This window comes from Phalacrocorax aristotelis, chromosome 21, assembly GCF_949628215.1.
Source record: "Phalacrocorax aristotelis chromosome 21, bGulAri2.1, whole genome shotgun sequence".
In the NCBI taxonomy this organism is placed as follows: Eukaryota; Metazoa; Chordata; class Aves; order Suliformes; family Phalacrocoracidae; genus Phalacrocorax; species Phalacrocorax aristotelis.
In genome coordinates, this window is record NC_134296.1 from 7,137,362 (window position 1) to 7,158,150 (window position 20,789).

The following is a 20,789-nucleotide window of genomic DNA, read 5'->3' on the forward strand; positions in this document are numbered from 1 at the left end:
GCCGACCTGGTGAGCAGCTGAGATGCTCGGAGACCTTGGGCTGGGCTCCCAGCCGAAGTATGAGGGATCTTTGATCTTTCCTCAGACGGGTCAGCACAAAAGCTGCCGTTCATCCTCACTGCATTCCTCCTGTCCACCCTGCCTGGCGACAGGGAAATTTAAGGATGCTTCAGGTTTGCTTTCCTTTGCGGTCTGACGCTCGGGGAGCGTTGGAAGCAGACGCCAACTGAAGCTGTACGCTCACCCGCACGCCCCAGGCTGCCCGCGACGGAGGAGCTGGGCGCAGCCCTGGGCAGGGCTTTGCTCTTCCCAGGCCCACTGCAAGGACGCGAGATTGCCCAACGCGCGAGAGGGGTTTTAGGGCAGGTCAGGGCCGGGGGATTTAAAATAATGGGGCAATGCAGCACAATGACTGGGCACGCTCCAGCGTGGGCGAAGGATCTAGTCTTGCCTCCAGTTTCACTGCAGTTGGTCCTCTCCCGGCAGGCAGCTGTGCCTGCCTGCACCCCGCTGCCTTTGGAACGGCCTCCGCTGCCTTCGCCGGTGGTAACGCAGATGCCAAACCAATGAGTCTCCCCAGCCCTCTGCAGGGTTTGGGTTTTGGTTTGTTTTTTTTTTTTCTCTCTTGAGTTTCTACCAGCCTTTGCCGAAGCATGTGGCAGCACGTTGTGTTAGTGAACTGACAGGAAATAAGCCATCTTTTTCCATGCTCTTGGCTGGGAAACTCTGCAGCTTTTGAGCTGTACGGGTGATAATCTAGGGATAGTTCATTAGGCAGGACATGCAATCAGATGTTAGCTGTTTGCAGCTGATCATCCAAAAGGTTTGCTCTGACATGACTTAGAAAGCATTGGTCCTAACACTTCGGTCGGCCCAAATAGCACCAACCTCTCTCATCGTGTTTTCTACAAATCATTCTTTTTATTTCTGTTTCTACTTATATTTACCTCTACTGGCATCGTTTTGTTTTTTCAAATCAAATGAAGAAACCCTTTGGCTGATAATCTGTGCTTCATGAAGTGGCATTCTCCTGGCCGAGAGGCAGCCGCTCTGTCAGTACCGTCTGCAGAGCGCACAATTAGGACAATGAGAGCATAGGCAGAGGAATTTTCATACCAGGAGCTATGTGATTCAATTTATTTCAGTGCCAAATTAACTTCAGTACCTTTATCAACACGATTGTGTGTCGTGATACCTGCAATAGCACCAGCTAGGCTTTGTAACCCAGGTCTCTTGCAGCCCTTTGTTCCTAGCTGGGAAAGATTATAGTCATCAAAACAAAAGGGAACCATTTTCTCTCCTGGGAACAGATCACTAAGTTCCCATAAGGCAAAACAAAATTATGCAAGGAGGCAAGACAACGTCCTGGGCATGTGGAGTCTTGTTGTGCGCTCTCAGCACTCGCATTCCAGCGTGCATCAGTGCAGGAGAGCAGCACAAAATGGTGGCAGGGTTCACAGCAGCCCGTGCACGACTGCCCAGCTGTGCTGATGGAGAACCTGCGGTGAGCCCTCCCCACCCCTGTCCCGGCAGCAGCACCTCTACTTCTTGAAAGCTGTCCGTGACCCAGAGAGAACCCGTGCCCTCACCAGGTACTAGCCAAGATGATTCAAGGAATATGACTGAGGGGAAAAAAGCTATTTCTTCATACAGTATGCATAACAGCATGAGGAAATGGAGAATGCAACAGAGCTATTTTATGAATACCAGTGACGGTGGCTGCCAAAGACTTCTTTCCAGTAGATTCTAGCTGAGGGGCAAATCCTGCGGGATAGATCCAGGATAACTTTTTTTGATAAGCCAGACCTCAAGACGCTCTCCAACAGACAAGTTATCTTAGAGTTAGGGGCTGAAGTTTGCCTGAAGCATTTACAAAAGGAAGGACTGAGTTTATTAATCCTGTTGCATTCTTCTAGGCACAAAGAGACACAAGCAGATTTCCTCTATGTTATTAGATGAACGTATACCTTTCCATTGAAAGGGAACAGTCTTAACCTTTCTGGCAACTCCTCTGGTTCTTCCCATCCATCACCATGCTCCTGTTGTACTGCCTATAGCCTCTTCTTGCTTACGATGCCCAAGCGAAACCATGCATTACCTGGGCATCCTTACGTACAGAAGTACAAAGTCATGCTGTACTCCTGCAAATCTGTGTGTGTATAGATACATGCTCAGGCGATATCGCTGGTAAGTTACTGACAGGCCTGAGTAGGTTCAGATCAGATTCAGTAAGCTCTGTTCTTACTAGCAGAGCATGAATTGCTCCCAAGTTGTTCTGCAATATCAAATTTTACACTGATTCTCGACCAGCACTTTTCTGTGTAAAAAACTCTTCTGTTCAAACCAATTAAAAAAGTTCCAAAAAAATGAACAGCCTAAGTCCTTCTAGGCCTTACTGTTATTGTAATGAGGGGTCTGCCATTTCCTATTAATAGTGCTCTAATCCTCTTAAAAGAAGAATCCTATCTGGATGTCAGGCTGGCTCAGACACATTTATAGCTACAGGCTGTTTCTTCCCAGCCGACACAGATAATGGCTGGATTCAGGACACCTGGTATCATGGATAAAAGCTGGTGGCTCCAGTAAGGCAAGAAAACAGCAGTAGTGTGTCTGCTGGGAGGGGGCTGCATTTCTGGTAGCAGGGGCTGTGAGTGCTCTGCTGCCAGGTTATGGCCAGCAGCTGCGGAGCAGAAAGAGGCTGGAGGTAGAGCTGTGTGTTGTATCTGTAATAAAAGTGGTGAAGATAAGCAGAAGTGTTTCAATGGCAAAAGGCACAAAAAGGGGAATAACAGAAAGGAGAAGAACTCAGTACTTTAAAAGATAAGGAAATTGAATGTTAAAATGTTCCAGTTACGCTTAACTCTGAGTTTAAGGCTGAATTGTGAAAATGAGATAAATATGCACATGTGTATCTTAGTAGTTCTCTCGATCATTTTGTCTGGAGTAAAGCCCGTAGTAGGCATTCAATTAACTTCATGTGTTAGCAGGTTTTTTTCATGTGAGTTGTGTTAGTTGTTTGCGTTTATTATGTCAGGATTTGCTCTCTGTGGTTGTTGTTGGCTAACATGCCCTGTTTCACTGAAGCATTGAGTATCCCCCACAGGCAGGTAGTATAAGCTAGTACTGAAAGGCTAATATGAGGGAAGTTTGCTTACAAACCATTTTTTCTCCTAGAAAAAAGTGAGTGGGGTTGTGTGTAAAGGGAACCTCGGCTTCCAAGCTCTTTGATGTGAGGGTATTAATGTGTGGAAGGATCCTGAGCCTCTGGAGTCCCCCCCTAAATAGGGCACATGCTGAGAACATCTGAAGGTCTCTGAGATTGATAGGTGAGAATCTCCTAATGATCTTAGTTATTTTTATACATGCCTGATACCATGCGTTATACTGCCCTAATGCAGAGAAGCAACTCTATGATCACCAAGTGAGCACACAAAGCTGTGGGGTGAAAACCGTAGGAGAAAGAGGAAGAGGAATGTAAAACGCAAAAAGAAGGTGAAATAGCAGACACAATATTAACATCAAACAAAGGCACAAGAGAGAAGAAAAAGAACAAAGAAAAAGCAACTAAAACGAACCGAAGGACAGTACGAGCGAAGGACTTTGGCAGGGTTTTCCTTTTGCTCCTCCTTGCTTTAGGGAGTGAAATGGGACAGCAGTTCACCAACGCCCAAGGGGAACAGACAGAGATTGATGTTGCTGAATTGCAGGAATGGTATAAGAAATTTGTTGTGGAATGTCCCAGTGGGACCCTCTTCATGCACGAGTTCAAGCGGTTCTTCGGGGTCCAGGATAACTGTGAAGCAGCCGAGTATATTGAAAACATGTTCAGAGCTTTTGATAAGAATGGGGTAAGTGGCGAGGAATTTTTACAGTTGTCTGATAATTTGCACCTCTTCCTTCTGTAATTTGCAGGTGTTTTGGCGCAGCTCCCACCCTTGCTACCTTGCTTCATTAGACTAAGGCAAGGGCGACGGACCTGCTGGGGCAGAAGAAGGAGCACATGCTGCACCACTTTGTATGGGCTGGTGTGGATTTATCACCTCATAAATCTCAGAAATTAAGGACAGAATGTCCCCTTAAGGGGCTAAGGATGGATTAAAAGGTTGACATTTAGGCAGTTGCATTTTGAGACAGTTTTGTTGAAAGATCCTTAAAGAGCCAAGGTTGCCCCATGGAAAAAAAATTATCTGTTATGATAGAAGGGGAGTTATAGTAAAGCCCTACTCAGGCTTGCTATACATTGCAGGAAGCACATATATACAGCAGGAACAGGTGGCATGTAGCAAAATGTTGATTTTAGCTACTCAAAAGCTAAGGAATGCTGAGCAATTCAGACATTCTGGTTTTGATTCCCTTTGCTGTATTTGTCATCAGACACCTGGGAAAAGTGGGCTTTCTGGTTTAGTAGCAGTTCATGCATACCCGTGTATTGGTGCAAAAGATAGCATAATACTAGCCTGTGATATTTTTAGATGGTTGAAAGAAATGTAACGCGGTTGCCTTCATCATCTTGAAATAGGTAACAGCGCTTGCCAAATGGTTCAGGTTTTTTCCTGAAGCTCTTGATCATATTCAAAGCATGGGGTTTATTACTGTATATTGATATAGGAAAAGGGGAGGCAAGACACTCATCTCTCAGATATATATTTCCCTTAAGCTTTCTTTGAAACCAGTGGCAAAATCACATTGAGGTGAGACAAAAAAAATCAATTTGTGAGAGGATAAAAAAAGGTAGGTTAGAACTGACTCAGATTTTGAAGTTGGTAAAACCAAATTCCTGCAACAAACTGAAGGTCCAGGTCCAAATTCTGTTACGAAAGCTGTGCAGAAGGGGTTGCGGAGCAAATGGTGTGTGTAAATGGTGAAGTCCCATTCCTAGCTCATAGGAGTTTTCCTAATAAGACTGAAAATCTGTTTTTAAGGGATGCTGGTACTTGTACATATTAAGAATGCTAAATTACGCCTAGACTCGTGTTTGCTTAAATCTGCTCATGGTAGATAATCAGCTGAGCAGGACCTAACAATCTAAAGGATTATTAGTAACACAGTAAGAAAATAAAACGATTCCTCAATTGTCTCTATGCTAACTGCCCTTCGAAGTGCAGTAGTAGCAGTCTCTGCTCGCAGCTGCTGGGGAGACTGCGGATCTCCCAGGGGGTTTTGCCACCTGGGTCAGGGGGGCTGTGAGGTTCCATGGGGGCCCCGGGGGATGGTGCTGGTCTGCGTGAGGGCCATCTGCTGGAGGCTGCGAGGGAGCCCTGCATCCCTTCAGCGTCTCTGAAGTTTTTAGGAGGATGAACACCTGATGTAAATCTTTCATTGTGGGTGTTGCTGCCTCCTCCTGAATGGTGACACTTGGGTTGTCTGCCTTCCTCAGGTGAATCAAGATCGAACAAAGGAGAGGGATGGAAGACAAGGGTAATGGTTGGGTGTTGGTCTCTTCGGTGAAGCAGCTGAGATTGCTGAGAATGGCAATCCCTTCCCCAAAAGCCAGTGCCTCCTGCACTGATCCTCACCTGCCTCCCCATCCTCCATGGAATCTGTGCTGTCTCGGTATTTAAATTGCAAGTTTTGGAGTCCTGGCAGGTGTCCCCACTTACTGCACTGTAGGAAAACTGCTTTGCTCTCCACCGTCACTCCTTGGGAACTTATCCTTGGTGCAGAGGGTTATGGCTGTACTTACTGGTGGTCTTAGACTGACACAAGTCTTCTATAAAGTGGAAAATAAATAGCTGTCCCATGGAGTACCTTGGCAGTTTTTGTTCGGTAAGTAGTTTTCTATCAGTTATACCCAGTTAAGTGCCATTCAGCTGCTTTTGTTTCTACAGGATAATACCATTGATTTTCTGGAATATGTAGCTGCCTTGAATCTCGTTTTACGAGGAAAACTGGAACACAAGCTGAGGTGGACATTCAAAGTATATGACAAGGATGGGAATGGCTGCATAGATAAAACTGAGCTGCTGGAAATCGTTGAGGTGAGTAGGCATTGCCTAATTGCTTATTTAAGCAATCACAGTTCTTTGGCAATGTAGTGATGTATATGGGTTTTGTGATAATCGGGTTTCAAGGCAGCTGTGGGCAGTGATGAAGTGAAAATGCCTGACCTTGGTGAAAGGGCCATGTGCTCAGTGGTTTGGAGCCTGATGGGGTGGCTCAGGGATCAGTTAAACCCCCTGTGGGCTGCCTGGCCTCTGCTGAAGCTGTCCAGAAATGCAGCATCTGGGTGCTGTTGTGGAGTTCCTGTCTCTCTGCTCTGCCTTTCCTTTCAACCTTTTTACACCAAGATTCATTGCACCAGCCAGTGGAAGAAGGTTTCACCCCATGCTCCTTGCAGGATCCAAGTTTGCTGCCTGAGTAGCTGGTGAGAATACAGAGAGAGGCACAAATTAGCACAGAAATCCCTTTCGTAATTACTCCTTTCTGGGTTTGTTATGCTCTGTACTCAGTTTTAATGAGTGACTGTGTGAGAGGAGGCATGGGGCTTAGCAGACAGACAACGGGTACCTGGGTTCTCACTTTGGGTAAATTTCTTGGTGATGGTGCTAGAGTCACCCCTGTGCCACAGGTGCTGTTACCCTTGCACAGCAATACTTGGGAGTCTCGGTCAATGGTGATCAGACACTTTAGGCTCTAAGGTGAAATGCAGTATCAAGAAAGCATCAGAAATTGAATCTGTGGAAAGCTGGTCCTTTAGGCTGGGAAGCGTGGCCAGCTTGTAACCTGCAGCACCAGCAGCAGGTGTGAGGGCATCTGGGGAGCTTGTCTGGGGCAGGTTCAATTATAGTTTTGAGGTCAGCCAGGAATTGGCCAGATCTGTGTTAGGCCCTTGCTAATCCCCTCTCCGGGAAGACTTCAGACAAAACCCTTCAGCCTAAGGAGCAAAGTTAATAACAAACAGGTGTTTGTCATGGGAAGAATAGATAAAATCTGCCCCTTTCCAATGATAAAGTGGAACAGAAACTATGGGTCAAAACGTGCTAATACAGGTTTGATCTTGCAGCTTGGGCACAAGTTCCCTAGGAGAGAGGGCTGGGTAAGTCCAGATGTGCCTGGCCTCAGATGTTAGAGAAGAAAATCATACTCAAAAGTCAGATGGTTTTCCCCTGTGTGAAACTCTTGCCTTGTTCTTTGCAAAGCAACCCTGAGGTCTGACCAGTATGTGCGAGGAAAACAGGAGGGCAGCAGCTTCAAAGAGCAAATTAAGTAATCTGCCAGTGTGTGTGAGCATAAGGTCGGAGGTTTCTTTAAAGGTCTGAGGCTCCTGAGCGGCAGATATTTTGAGAAAGGTTAAAACCACAGCCTTTGTAAAAGACCTTTACGCTGTTGGGAAGATAATGGAGTTGACTGCTTTTCATTTTCCAGTCCTTCCCCTAATCTGTGAACTTCTTTTCAGTCTATCTACAAGCTGAAGAAAGTGTGGCGGTCGGAGGTGGAGGAGAGGACTCCACTGCTCACCCCGGAGGAGGTTGTGGACAGGATATTTCAGTTAGTGGATGAGAATGGGGATGGTAAGCGATCGATGGCTCAGATTGCATTCATACGCAATGAGAAGTTATCTGTGCTGGGCAGGCTAGCTTTAATTACGTCTGTCAAGAAATCATGTAAGACTACTACGTTACTCAGACACATTGGGTTTGGTTCTGGTCTGTTTGTTAGAATCAAGGCTAACAGCAGGAGGAAATAATTTTCATTGTTATTTTAATGTAAAATAGAGGGGTCACTATTCTGCCTGGATTCTCGATGCCACACAGATCTCGCCCTCTGCAAGCCCCCAGCAGCCAGAGTGCAAGTCCCAGCACAAATAGCCTGAGTAAAGACAGTGGCTCCAGTCAAACTGGAGCTGGCAGGATCAGACTTGCAGTCCTCCTGGAGGAGCACGCGTAAGCTAATGCAAGGTTTCATGTCAGCTGATGGATAGGGCAGGTGTGAATGCGTTGGGTTACAGCATGGTGGTTTCCTTCAGCTAGCTGGCCTAACCTACCCGGGGAAATGAAGTATAGCTTTTGTCTTACTAGTATATTTTCTAAAACATAGGTGGTTTTTACTTCCTGCCTTCTTGTCTTATCTGTCATGTTTTGTCTCCCATCTTGCTTCCTCCTCACTCCGACACAGGGCAGTTGTCTCTTGACGAGTTCGTTGATGGGGCCAGGAAAGACAAGTGGGTGATGAAGATGTTGCAAATGGATGTAAACCCTGGGGGATGGATCGCAGAGCAGAGGAGAAAGAGTGCTTTGTTTTGAGGAAATTCAGGTTTGACACAGCTGAAAATGTGGTGCTGGCTACAACTGTGGCTCTTACTCCAGGGTGGTGGTGGCTTTCCTTTTTAATACAATCTCAACATCCAGATGAAAACTTCAGTGGTTTAAGAAGCCATATCTCTATCTAAAACCCACGTGCTGCATACTGCTGGTACCCAGAGACTATTTTTGGCCCACGAATAAGTCTTTCTGTGTACACAATACCGTGTTGGCCAGTTCTGGTTTTTGGTTACACCCCAAGGAACAAACTTATCGTGGCTTCCTGCAGTGGATCCTGTGTGTGGTTTTAGTCTGACAGATGGGATCGGGAAGTGAGAAATCCTGGCGTAGTGGTCCTGTCTCCAGTGCAGACTAGTGTTTGCATCGTTCGTGCCTGCAGAGATACAAACACATCAAACCAAAAATGACAGCAAAAGAGGTGCTCTGGCAGGCGTTAGGCATCCAGGGTGTCTGAAGGCATATTTAGTAGACTATACTGCTAATGTAAAATTATTGAACACCAATGTATCGCTATCAGATGAGAATTGGATTAAAGCGCTAGCCAAGACATACTGCTGGGTGTGCGTATATATACACACAACCCAACACAGAGTTGAGGGAAAACGTAATGGGTGGGCTGGACAGGTGGAGCAGTAACTCTTTGCATCTCCCTCCTGTGGACCAGACTCTGCTCCTTCTGCCTGTTCAGAGCCCTGGGTTTCTGTGGGCTGGAAAAAGGCTGTTTGCAACCACTGAGCAGCAGCAGAAATTGTACCTCTTCCCGGCAGCCACATTTCGAGGGCAGATTTGCACAGGTGTGATTCTGCTCCTTTTGAGCCCCTTTTTCTTACTGAATCATCACTCTAGAACAGCTTTTCCTGCCCTGTGAAGACTGACTGAGGTCAAGGAGCTCCAGGGCTTTCACTGCACTGGGGGAAGCCTTGGGTGGAAGGAGAGAGAAGGGAAGAGCAGCGTTTTGCTTGGCTCGGTCTCTGCATTAGTGCTGCTTTACCGGCAGGACCACAGAATGGAACAAGTGATGGAAAATCTGAGCGAGTTATTGAACGAGTACAGTGGTTTTACACTGGACTTAATTTAGCCCCAGACTATAGATAAAAAATTTGCACAGGTTGTAGGCTGAGCTGTTATTCTAACCCATATTCCTATATATATGTATGTGGAAAGAGAATTTGGGTTGAACCAATATTTTGGTTCACCTTTATTGAATTTATTTGTTTTATTTGCAAGAAAAATTTCCCCAGGAAGATAACATAAGTGTTTGTCCTTTATTTTGATTTTCCTTTGGGATAAGTGGAACAAGTCACACCCATGAAAAGATTTACAATCCCTTTTTTTGTGGCCTTTAATTAGGACCGTGGTACCTTTCACTAGTCGATTAGCTTGCTGGTTTGTGGTCTTGTCAATTTAGCTGATATTTAAATTCAGAAACATGAGGAAGTAGTCAGGATGGGACATGGTCAGTGCTACAGTTCAAATCCATGTACATTCCCACTCCTAAATAGCCTTTCTAAGAGTTTTCTGTAAACACACACTTGCTTGTGGCATGTGTACTTATCAGAGCAGATTAGACTTGCAGTTTATGCTGCTGTAAGGCAGCTGTTTAAAGCTCATTTGAGTCAATGGTTTATCAGCCAAAGACCTGAAAGAAAAGTCTTACTTCTGACTTGAGGGCCTGGAAGAAAAGATGCACTTCACTGATTTTTCCAACCTGTGGACAAATGTTTCATCGGAGAATGCAAATCTCTAATTCCTTAAATATCAGCGTCTCAACCAATGTAACACACTGCTGCTTGCACAATTCTTGAGTGGATGCTTACTTTCTGTAGTTGTGTACTGCCATTTTACTTAAATGCTTTAAATTTTCTCATTCTGTTCACCTGCTCAGATCAGGCACTGAAGGAGCTGTCTGGTGTTCCCCGCACCAGCAGTCCTCTGCCAGGGTGGTAGAGGGCAACCTAACACTGAGCACTTGTACAGGCGCTGGTAGAAATTTTGTAACACATGAATTTAATAAAGAATTATTTATTAAAACTGTTTTGCAGTATTTATTTTCTACTTGGAATGAAGACCTGTGTAAGCACCTGAGTATTGGACCAAAATTGTAGTGTTTAAGACTGACCTAATGAATTTAAGGGAGGTGTAAAGCATAACACTAACCTGGGTAAGGCAAATACAAGGCAGAGAGGGCCATGCTGTGCAGGTGCAGAGTAGGAAACTAGTGTCTTCTGTTTAACTTCTGTGTAATGCTGGTGGAAAGCAGGTGTATAATAAAAATATTTTCTGAATGGAATTTGAAATAGTTGCTTACAATAAAGTGAGCTGGGAGTGCTGCAGTGAGATGGCCCCTGGCAGGACTGAAACAGGAGCCTTGAAGAACTTGGGGCTCCCGGTTAAAGTGGGACTGGGCAGGCCTAAAGTGGTAGTAGCGTGTGTGGTGGATAACACAACACTTGTGTTAGTGCTGGCATAACCCAGTGGAAAATTGTTCTTATCAATTGTGTAATCTTGTCATGAAAGTCCAAGGTGCTTTAGTCTTAGTCCTATTTTTAAACCCATAGGTAGAGCCACTTTGATCTCCTCCCAACTCAATTCAGCAGTCACATCAAGCTGTTGATGTCAGACATTTGGCATAATCCGTTTTTCCAGACTTACAGCCCAGCTAGAATTGGATTTGACTGATCGGATTTCTTTTTAGTCTAAACTGGGAAACAGGATGGCTTGGAAAAGGCAAATGCCATGTGATTTTTATTGGCTTTTACCATCTGCTCTGATGTTTGACGCCTCCGAAGTTGGGTAGGATAGAAGGTGAACAAATCATGTTAAAGCTGAAGGTGAGGCTGTTGCTGAAGGTGGCCGATGAGGAGAAGGAACAGGAGCCAAAGAAGGCATCGCATCCTAAAACACTTTGGAAGGTGCATTCCCAGGAAAAGCAGTGAGCAGTAGAAATAATGAGGCTGGGAAAGAAAGAGGATAGTTCCATTTAACTTGTGTTTAGCCACGCTTCTGGTCCGTATACCTGATGTTCTGAGGGGGGAGGTGGGGTTTGGTGGCTGCCCAGGGGAAGGCTTGTGCCTGGGTCATTCCCCAAACACCCACGTGCTGCTCGCCTTGGAAATGTCGTGTTGAAAAAGAGAGTGGCTGTGCCAGGACTTACACAGCCCCGTGCTGGTCGCGATAGGGACTTTTTGTGGTCTCACCATACCCAGTCATTTTCTCACAGCACCTGTGCTCGGCTCTGGCCGTATGGGGAATTATGTCTGTCTCTCTCTCCTCCTGCTTCTCTTCAAAGGAAAGTGCGCCTCAGAAATTTAGGAAGTATCTCAAACATATTACCCTTTAAGACCCTGTATTTAAGGTAATCTAATGGTATTCTGGGATCTGATGCGTGATATGGGAACACAGGAGCTGTGCCGTAGGGCAGCCGCATCCCCTGAGGATAAGGGACCTTTAGAAGCATCCAGCTGAGAACCTGTTCTGTTTCATGTCTTTGCGTTTCAGGCCTCACACCCTAACACACGGGGGTGCAAAAGGAGATACTTTTGCTATTTCCCATCATCCGTTCTTGAGCATATAATCTCGTTTCTCTTTGATTTTGCTGTCTGGGAGCCCATCAGCTCAATTCCCAGCGGGTTGCTGGGATTCCTGAGTGCTGCTCCTCCGCGGACTGGGGCACCTCGGCAGGGCTCCCCCCGCGGGGATGCGCTCGGGGCCCGCTCTGTGCTGGCAGGCAGGGGGTCCTGTGGCAACGGGGCAGCCCCGGCTCCCCGGGGTGAGCGGCACAAGCAGATGGAGCGGCAGCACCGGCCGCGGCGAGGGGCAGTCTGCCTCCACAGAAGGTGGCAGAGCCGCCGGCTGGGATCCCCTGCTGCGGAGGGTGTAGGAAGGGATGAAGTGCTCCTTGACATCCTCCCTCCAAAGATGGGCTGGGAAAGGCCCTGAGCAGCCCGGCTTCACGTGAGCCCTGCTCACAGCAGGACACGGGCACGGAGCCCACCCGAGATCCCTCCCAACCTCAGACGGTCCATGGATGTAGGATTTCTGCATCCCTCGGAAGGCAGATGTGCCTTGCAGCTTTTTTGGTGTTTTGGCACCTAAACCCCACTGAGATAAATGGCATCGTACTGCTGAAAGTCACTCTCTGGGTGGTTTTAGTGTAGCTGCACCTTTTCTTAACAAACCTGGCTCCAGGGACTTGTCCCAGGTGACGGCAAAGGGGAGGCAGAGCCGGGACATGACCTCAGACCTGCTGTGGTGCTGCAGCCTCACAAGCCCATCACCCCTCTGATGGCAGCTCCTGAAAAAACCCTCTCCCAGGCTCACCAGAGTGGCTGTGCTGCCTCGCGTTTGCCAGCGCCGCTGTCGCAGGAGCGAGCAGTGCATGTGTGGCTGGCACCTGAACAGCTGCCACTGTTTTGAAATAAATTAATTATGCATGAGTTAGGGCAAAGGGAGTCACAATATTAGTTTTTAATTATTTTTAATTTGCTTTCTTAGAGGCTGAAAAAACACCCTTCAGAGAGAGACGCTGAGGTTTGAAAGGTGCCTTCAGTAGGCCAGCAATTCTGAGGCGGCCCTTTTAGAATAACTTTGTCTTTACGAAGAGACGTTAGGCTTGTCAGGGCTGCTTCTTGCGGCTTCTTGGGCATGCAGGAGAAGGAAGCTCGGGCGGGACTGAATGTGCCTCCGTGGAGGGAGTGTGTACAGCAAGCCCACGCTGAGCTCCGCTCCCTCCCCGCTGCTGTTGTAAAGGCGGAGTGTAGTAAGTTTTGTGCTGGTCCGTTGTGGGCAAGTTAATTTTGCTGCAAGGAGGAGCGTTGCTCACTGAGCAAACAGCTTAGCCTGGCTCTGGTAAGGCAGTTGCAGCCTGCTCTCTCTTGCACCGGTGTAAGCGGGGTGGCTGGGCAAGCTGGCCCGTCAAAGGGCTCCCCTCCCATGGCCTGTTGGGGTGTGTGCCTGTCCAACAGCACTGGAGCACGCACCAGGCTGTTGGGGGGCAGCGGGGGGGCTGCGGACGTGCATCCCGCACTCGTCGTCTGTCTGGGTGGAAAATAGGGGCGGGAGGGAGCTACGGGGCTGCCACACATGGTCCACCCAGAAGGCAGCAGGGAGGGAGGCAGGAGGTGGGTAAAGCAGAGCTGTAGAAGGAAGAGTTGTAGGACTACCCAGGGAGTGAGGTTTTATAGAAGCAAGCTACGCTTGCTCGATGCAGACAAGGTTCAGAAGAGCAGGCAGTGCTCAGGGGATGAGAGAACCCAGGAGCAGCCCCTTTTCTATGCTGATTCTGATGAAAACAGACCTCTCCCCGCGCTTGTGCTATTCTTGCAAAAGAATTATTTTAATGAAGCCAAACCGAAGGTTTCTGCACTTGCATGAGACAGTTAATCTGTCCTGCTGGAAACAGAACGATTGGTTGAAAGAGAGAAAAAGCACAATCTGAAATAGTTTTGTAAAGTGTCTTTATTAGTTCACTATAAGATTGGAAGTACAAAAGCTTCTGGGCAAAACACTGCTGAGTGAAGAAGACGCACAGGAAAAATGGTCAGAAAGTTGCTTATGAATTACAAGAATCCAGTGTTAAGTAACAAGTCTTTCACCTAGGCAAGAAATCCTTCCTGGTGTCCTCTATTGCCTCACCATGCCTGAAACTTGTTCCCATCAGATGAGGAAAGGCGCAGCCCGGCGCGGTGCGGGGACGGCGGGCGGTGCAGGGGCGAGGCCGCTGCCCTCCCCCGTGCGTGTGCTGGGTCCTGGGCGCAGCCCCTGCCCTGGCACTGGGTCGTTAGCACCGGCAGAGGAGGTTGCCCTCCCAGGGTGCTACAATAAGAGGTGACTGGGGTTTATTCCATGGGGGATGGTAGCCATTGCCTGCTCGGGAATACTCAGGTACTTGTGGATGCTCGTGGCGCAGGCGCTGCGTCTGGCCCATCTCTAGCAGCGCACCCCTCCGAGCTGCGTGCAGGCGATTCGCTGCCATTGTAGTTAAAACCAGAGCATGCTCGAGGGTGCCACGGGGTGTAACTTGCAGGAGAATTCAGTTTGCTGTACAGGTGATAAGCCATGCAGGAATACGCTGACAAACATTCAAATCTTTTCCCTCTCAGGTACTGCCATTGCAGCCCTTCCAGATACTTCAAGGAGAAACATGCCCTTAAAGTTCAGATAGTTGGTAAAAAAGGCACTATTCTATGTTTTTAATGTTTTTAAATAAAGAAAAGCCAGTGCATTCACCACTCCACCACTCTCCGTTTGCTAGCTCATAGATGTTTTTACCTTGCATTGTCACTGACTGCTAACATAGTAACAAATCAAAGAACAAGTGACCAAAACCGCTGTTCTCACGCTCTGGAAATAGGTATGGGAAAAGAAGGTTCAGGTCTGCTTTCTAGTTTTAGTATATGTGTCCTTAGGGACCCCCCCCTCACTGGGGCCAAGTGCCAGGCAGCCCTGGGGTTCGTCCCCTGGAGGCTGCAGATGCTGGCATCGGCCACAGCCTCGGTGTGAATTTTGAGGCTCTCCTGGTGCGTTATCGTACCGCATCGCGTGGTGCCGCTCGCCTTTCCCAGGGAGGTGAAACATTACCCCCCTCTGCTCAGCAGCAATATCCAGAGGCCCCCGCACGGCGAAGGGCCCCGCGGCCCTGGGGACAGTCCCGGGGGTGGCTGTGTGCTTCCAGCACGACGAGCTGCCGTCGCAGCACCCTGTCTTTGCAGCAGCCTTTCCTCCCGCTGGCTGGTGCAGCTGCGGCAGGCAGGGCCAGGGCAGTGCCCAGGGACCTCCGGACTGCCCCGAGCCATCTGCCAGGGGAGCGCTGCCTTCGGAGCAGATCCTGGTCCCTGTGCCAGTGGAGTAGTCTGTCGCTGGTCGCACTGGTGCTGGGACAGCTCGCCAGCTCTTGCAACCACAACACGTTTTGTTTTAATAATGCGAGGGGGAAAAAGTAGAGATGAAGGGAAGGAAGACGTCCCAGGAGCTTACTGGGCAGCCTCCGCCGGCTGCTCCGGCTCGTGCGGGTTCTTCCCGTCGTTCTGGATCAACTGGACGATGTGTGTCAGGTCCAGGCTGCGGGTGAGGATCTGGAGCAGCACCTCGTCCTTTTGCACACCCTCCATGAACTCTTCCAGGGAGAGCTCACCTGCGAGAGCACATTCAGAAAGGGTCTGTTAAATCCTGCAGCCTTTCTCCTCCCTCCGCCACCAGCCCCGGAGCAGCCCCCAGGAGTTGCACGGAGTACAAAACAGGGCCCTTCCTGAGGCCCCGGGTCTGCCTGTTGTACACCCCAACCCCATCAGAGCTAAAGCCCACGCAGATCCCCACGCTGCCAGCATGCAGAGGGGCAGTTTGCAGTGTCCCCTCGGGCCAGCTGCAGCCCACGGAGGGGACGGGGAGCTCAGCCTTCATGGAGAGGCGCTCTCTGCCCGTTCTCCCCATGTCCTGGTGTTTTGGGACACCTGATTTCTGGAATTGCTCTGTCAGACTGAACTGTGGCCACGGGGGAAGTGGGAGCAGTATTTGGCGTTGCATAAGGAAGTTCCTCACCATCTCCGTTTATATCAATTTTGTCAAACACCATGTCAGTGAATTCCTCGGCTGTCATCGTTTCATTGCACCGGTTGATAGCTCGAATAGCCTGGAGGGAAAGAAGGACACAGAGCGCAGTTACTGAGCGTTGTGCAGGTTTGTATCTGCTGGTACAAGTGGCTGGACATGAGAGGCCAAACTTCTTTGCAGGCAGTGAGGTTCTGAAAGGAATAAGTCCTTTCTAAAAAACTGGAGATTAAAATCACTTAAAAAGGCAATCAATGCATTAAAAGATTAAGTGGGCATACTGGGATAAGCCAGGAGCCATTCACATCTGAAAAGCCTTAGATTAAACTCAAGTGCTTATCTCAGCCCAGGTTTCAGTGGACGCGGTTAAACAACCGGCAATGAGAAGACCAGGGGTTGGTGTGTGTCGCAGTGCGCAGGTGCCGAGGGGGTGTGGGGCGTTCGGGACGGGTCCAGCCAGGGAGGGAGGTGGGAGGGCTGGCAGAGGGCAAGCAGCAGGTTTCACCAGTGCCTACTAATTTTCCAGGGAGTTGTCTTTTGGGTTGGAATATTCCTGTTACAGCCCTTCTGCCTGCTTGCGTTTAATAACCATCGTCTGTGAAAGGAGCGGAAAAAGCTAAGCCCACTCACTTTGATGATGTTCAGCAGTTCTCCCCGGTCAATGCAGCCGTTCCCGTCCACATCGTAGAGCTTGAAATACCATCGTAGCTTCTGATCCACCTTGCCTTTCAGGACCAGACTCAGAGCTGCCACATACTCCATGAAATCTATGTAGCCATCCTAAAAAGCAGAAGGTCGGAAGCTAGATGAGCTTAAACGCAAAGAGTCAGGCAGTGATTTTCCTGGTCACTTCTGGAAGTCCCCACTGGGACACTTCAGTGTGTGGCCACCGCTGTGAGCGCAGGGCCTTGGGGAGGGCAGCAGAGGCGCGGGGTGGGGGCCCCCTGCGCACCCACCAGTTAAAGCCAATGCGCCGTATGGCGAGGGCTCCGCGTTAATCTGCGCAGAGCCGTTACGTGTTGATAACAAAGGAACTCGGAGCATGTACTTGGCTTGGGGACTAACGAAGGCTCAGAAGCTAGCCTGTGCTAAAGGAATCTCTTTATGGAAAGCAGTGGTAATTCAGAGGTCAAAGAGGATCAGGCTTATGGAGATAAGCCTAACCTTATCCTGTCTGCACACACCTGCAGCTCTTTTCTGCTGCAAAGGGGTCTTGCATGCAAACCTCCAGGAGAGGAACAAGCTCAGTAATTACCCCAGCATGTTGCTGTTGCCTCGGGCTGGGAGGGTGCTGCTCTGTCCCTTTGCCTTTTGTGTATCTGCTTCACTTTTGCTCACGTCAAAAGCACAAACAGTTTTATCTTTGACCTTCCTCCTAGGTGTTTGCCCGCTGCCGGCTCACTCCACAGCATTGGAGACATTCGGCTGGGCCCGCAGATGGGTCTCCAGCCAGGCTTATGGTACCAGTGCAAAGCTGAGCTGGGGTGAGCTCACGTGCTACCACCCAGTGCCTCCAGACACTGCCCCGTGACGTTCACAGCTTGCTAAAACGCGTAGTGCCCACCACAGAGCGTTTTGACGGCCCGTACCATTGAGATACAAAGCCCTTTGAAGGACAATGGTACATACTATAAACCACGGAAAGTCTTTGGGAGGGAATAAACCCGGGTTTTGTCAATGAACAAAGGCACCGCACCACAGGGCAGGTCAAGAGGAGATCATCTGCTTTATCCCACTGCTGCAAGAGCCAGATTAGGTACAAATAGCTACTAAGCCCCATTCCCAGCAGGATTTCCTGCGCATCAATTCCCTTTCCAGGCATGCATTCGAACACGAGGCAGTGAGCAAGGTAAAGGCCAAGGCACAAAATAACTAAATTGTATTATTTTCAGTGGGATTAAGCCCGCTAAGCCCTTCGGCTTGCCATAAAATATATTCCTCTTCTCACATGAGGTGCAATTCCAAATAATTTGCAAGTAAAGGAGAGTGTTGTTTCCTCTCAGAGGTACAGCATCCATCTCCTCCTCTGGCTCTGCTCCCGAGCTGGGAAGCCAGCACTCCCAAACACGTGCAGGTGCTCTGGGACCTGCTCCGGGGTCCAGCGCAGCGACAGCCCGGGGTGCGGAGCCTCTCAGGGAACAGAGGGCCCGAGCTCTTATCGTATGGGACTGAGCACGTGTAATAAAATCAATGAAACTGTAATCCATTTATAATTTAAAACAATAGAAAAACAACCCCGATCTGTTCTGTAAACCATAGCTCCTGCCACACTGCACGGCTCGGGAACTCGCTGTTTCTGCATGAATGCGGCACTTGTTCTCACTCCGCTTGCTTGTTCCTCACTGTCACAACACTTGATATTTAAGGCTCAAAGGGCACTTCATTTTAAAGGGATCACAGATTACCAGATAAAACCCCACTAATTTAATAATTTAAAACTAAAAGGGAAATATCAGTTCTGGGAAAAGTCTATTTTCTCCCAGAACAATCAGCAGGTGAGGCATTTTTGCTGACATTTTTCACCTTACATGACTGATTCTACTATTTATGAGGCCACAGAGGATCAGACCACACATACTTAGATACACATCTATATTGCATATATCCAAATACCCCACACGCGATCGCAGGCAGGGAGCAGAGCACAGCCGATCCCTGCACAGGCTGAGTGGGAAGGAAAATATTTACCTTATTAAAGTCAAATGTCTCAAACATTTGCTCAACGTATTTGTTCGCTGCCAGACTCAGGTTTTTCAAGCCAAAAAACTGTTTGAACTCATACAGGGTGAGCTGGCCAGAAGGACACTCCGTCATGAACTTCTTATACCACTGGTGGCACTCGGTAGTGCTCAGCTCCTCCACGGTTTTCCCATCCATGTTCCCCATCTCCACACCAAGTGCTGGTCACTCTGCAGCCAAAAAGGGATGTTTTCTGAAATTTGAAGGCTTTCCTTTAAATTCTGCTTCTTGCCTTTGAAGTCCAAACGTCCCCAGCACCGCAGGGATCGCAGTATCAGGCAAAAACAAACTGCCTTGTGCGCGGGCTGTACCGATGCGGTGTTGGTGATGGGCACGAAAGACACCTCTCCCCAGGAAAACCCAAAAGCACAAACCCCTCTTTGGACAAGAGGGTGACATTTAAGTACCCAGCAAATCCCTCCCCGGCCAATGAGGCTCAGGGGGGTGATGGGCTCATGCCAGATATTAAGAGTTCAGGTTTAAAATAGAAAGGAGGTAAAATGGGAAGGTCTTCAGATTAAGGCCCAGCAGGGGATTATGAGGGTGGGATTTTCTCCGTGATGGTGTAATCCCCTAATGCACTTCATTTATGATTTCGCGTGGGGTCACATGACTAATAACTTTTGTACCAAAATCAGAGTAAGAAGGAAGAGAGAAACCCACTTGGAGTCTCTGTGCTGTTACTGTCGCTTTGGTGCCCCTCAGCCCCCTCTGGCTGGAGGATTTCCAGGCAGGGCTGCCAAGCTGAGCCTGTGATTCAGGGAGGGGGAAGTACCATCTCACTCCATAGGAGATGCTTTATGAGGGTAAATTTGGTGTGCCGAGACAAACATAGAAACGTAATTGCTTTGAATGGTAAAAGCTTTAAGTGCTTTAAATGCAGACACCAGCTGCTATGATGCTCTCCCGGGGAAGCCCCCTCTCCAGCCAGCTGCTGCATCCCCGTGTTCGGTCTCTCTGGTCCTCCCACAGAATCGCCCCACGGCCGCACGTCCCCGAGCGTGTCCTGGCCGCTGCGTCGCCAGCACTCAGCTGACGCCAGGGGAGTTGAATGAAGCTTCAGTTTTCATTTGTGATGACTTACCATGAAAAATCCTCCATATAAATATGACCAAAACCGATATTGGTTTTACTCTGGCACACAGCATTCAGAGAAGGACTGGGAGATAAAAAAGTATATCCTCAGAAAGTAGCATGGGCCAGATCCTCCACTAGTAATGAAATGGCTGAGATTGCTGGATCGCTACCCACAGAGTCTGTCCCATAACACTTATATTTTTATATCTGAGAACTTTAAGACAAGTAGCCCAACTTTGTTGCGGAGCTCGGTATTGCTTCTGCACTGAAGCAAATTAGGAACGACTCTGCTCAAGCAGGTAGCATTACACAAGCATAAAAGTTATGAAAAAGGAATTAGATTGAGGAACACTAATTGGATGTGCTAATCCTGTACTTGCCAGCAGCAGGCGGCTCAGGTCCCCGCTGCGCAGGGCACCTGCGAGCAAGGTGAGCCTTCAGGGGGTGCCCTGGGCTCTGACCCACCCACCAAAGGTGACACGGCTGGGACAGCCCGCCCTGGAGCACAGAGAGGGGTTGCAATATTGAGGCATTCATTAACAGCAAAAAGGTTGTGTATTAAATGTGGACACAGGCTCGACAACTGTTTCAAGAAGTACTTGCTAACGGTGCATCCAGTTCTCCAGAAAGGGCAATGCAAAAGCTGGACTGTTTTATGCTGCCTTCTGGAGAAGAGCTGCAGGGATGGGATGCCTGAATTTCAGCTCCAATTGCTACCTCATTTCTGAGTGCCACAAATGAAACATGCTTTTCCATTCACTAAGAACAATACTTTGCCTGTGTCTAGGAAAGCCTGGTGAAAGAAGATGTCCTTTCAAAGAAGGAACAGGATTTAGGCTTAGCTGAATAAGCTGGAAAAACCTTCCCAGGTTCTGCAGCATGTGCTAAGGCCAGGCTTGTGCAGACGAGCCTGGCTTGGTGGCCATTCATGCAGTGCTCTGCGCTGCTGACACCCAGTGCCTCCGAGTAAGCAGTTGTCAATAAATGACAGGACAAGTTGGACTGGGTTTTTAGAGCAAAATCCACACGGCATGTTTTTCTGGGGAGCAGTGACACAGCCTCACCACCCATTCCTCGGCTCACGTGTTCACTGCTGCTCATAACTGAGACACTCGATGGGAAGCTGAAGTAACACCGGTCACTGGTTTCATTGCTTGGGCTTTATTG

At 48.6% G+C, this 20,789-nt stretch overlaps 2 protein-coding genes across 2 annotated transcripts; one reads left to right on the top strand and one right to left on the bottom strand.

The window, feature by feature from the left end:
- Nucleotides 1–3,644: 3,644 nt before the first annotated feature.
- Nucleotides 3,645–10,288, top strand: GUCA1B (guanylate cyclase activator 1B). Its single transcript, XM_075115366.1, has 4 exons — nt 3,645–3,848; nt 5,829–5,978; nt 7,397–7,511; nt 8,116–10,288. Exons 1-4 carry the CDS (start codon nt 3,645–3,647, stop codon nt 8,241–8,243), a joined length of 597 nt encoding a protein of 198 aa, XP_074971467.1. The 3' UTR covers nt 8,244–10,288.
- A 3,419-nt stretch (nt 10,289–13,707) lies between these two features.
- On the bottom strand, nt 13,708–20,789 carry GUCA1A (guanylate cyclase activator 1A). The gene is made up of 4 exons (XM_075115792.1): nt 18,495–20,789; nt 16,437–16,586; nt 15,798–15,888; nt 13,708–15,393 (listed from the first exon to the last, which is right to left on the bottom strand). The coding sequence occupies exons 1-4, from the start codon at nt 18,690–18,692 to the stop codon at nt 15,233–15,235; spliced, it is 600 nt and encodes a 199-aa protein (XP_074971893.1). The 5' UTR covers nt 18,693–20,789; the 3' UTR covers nt 13,708–15,232.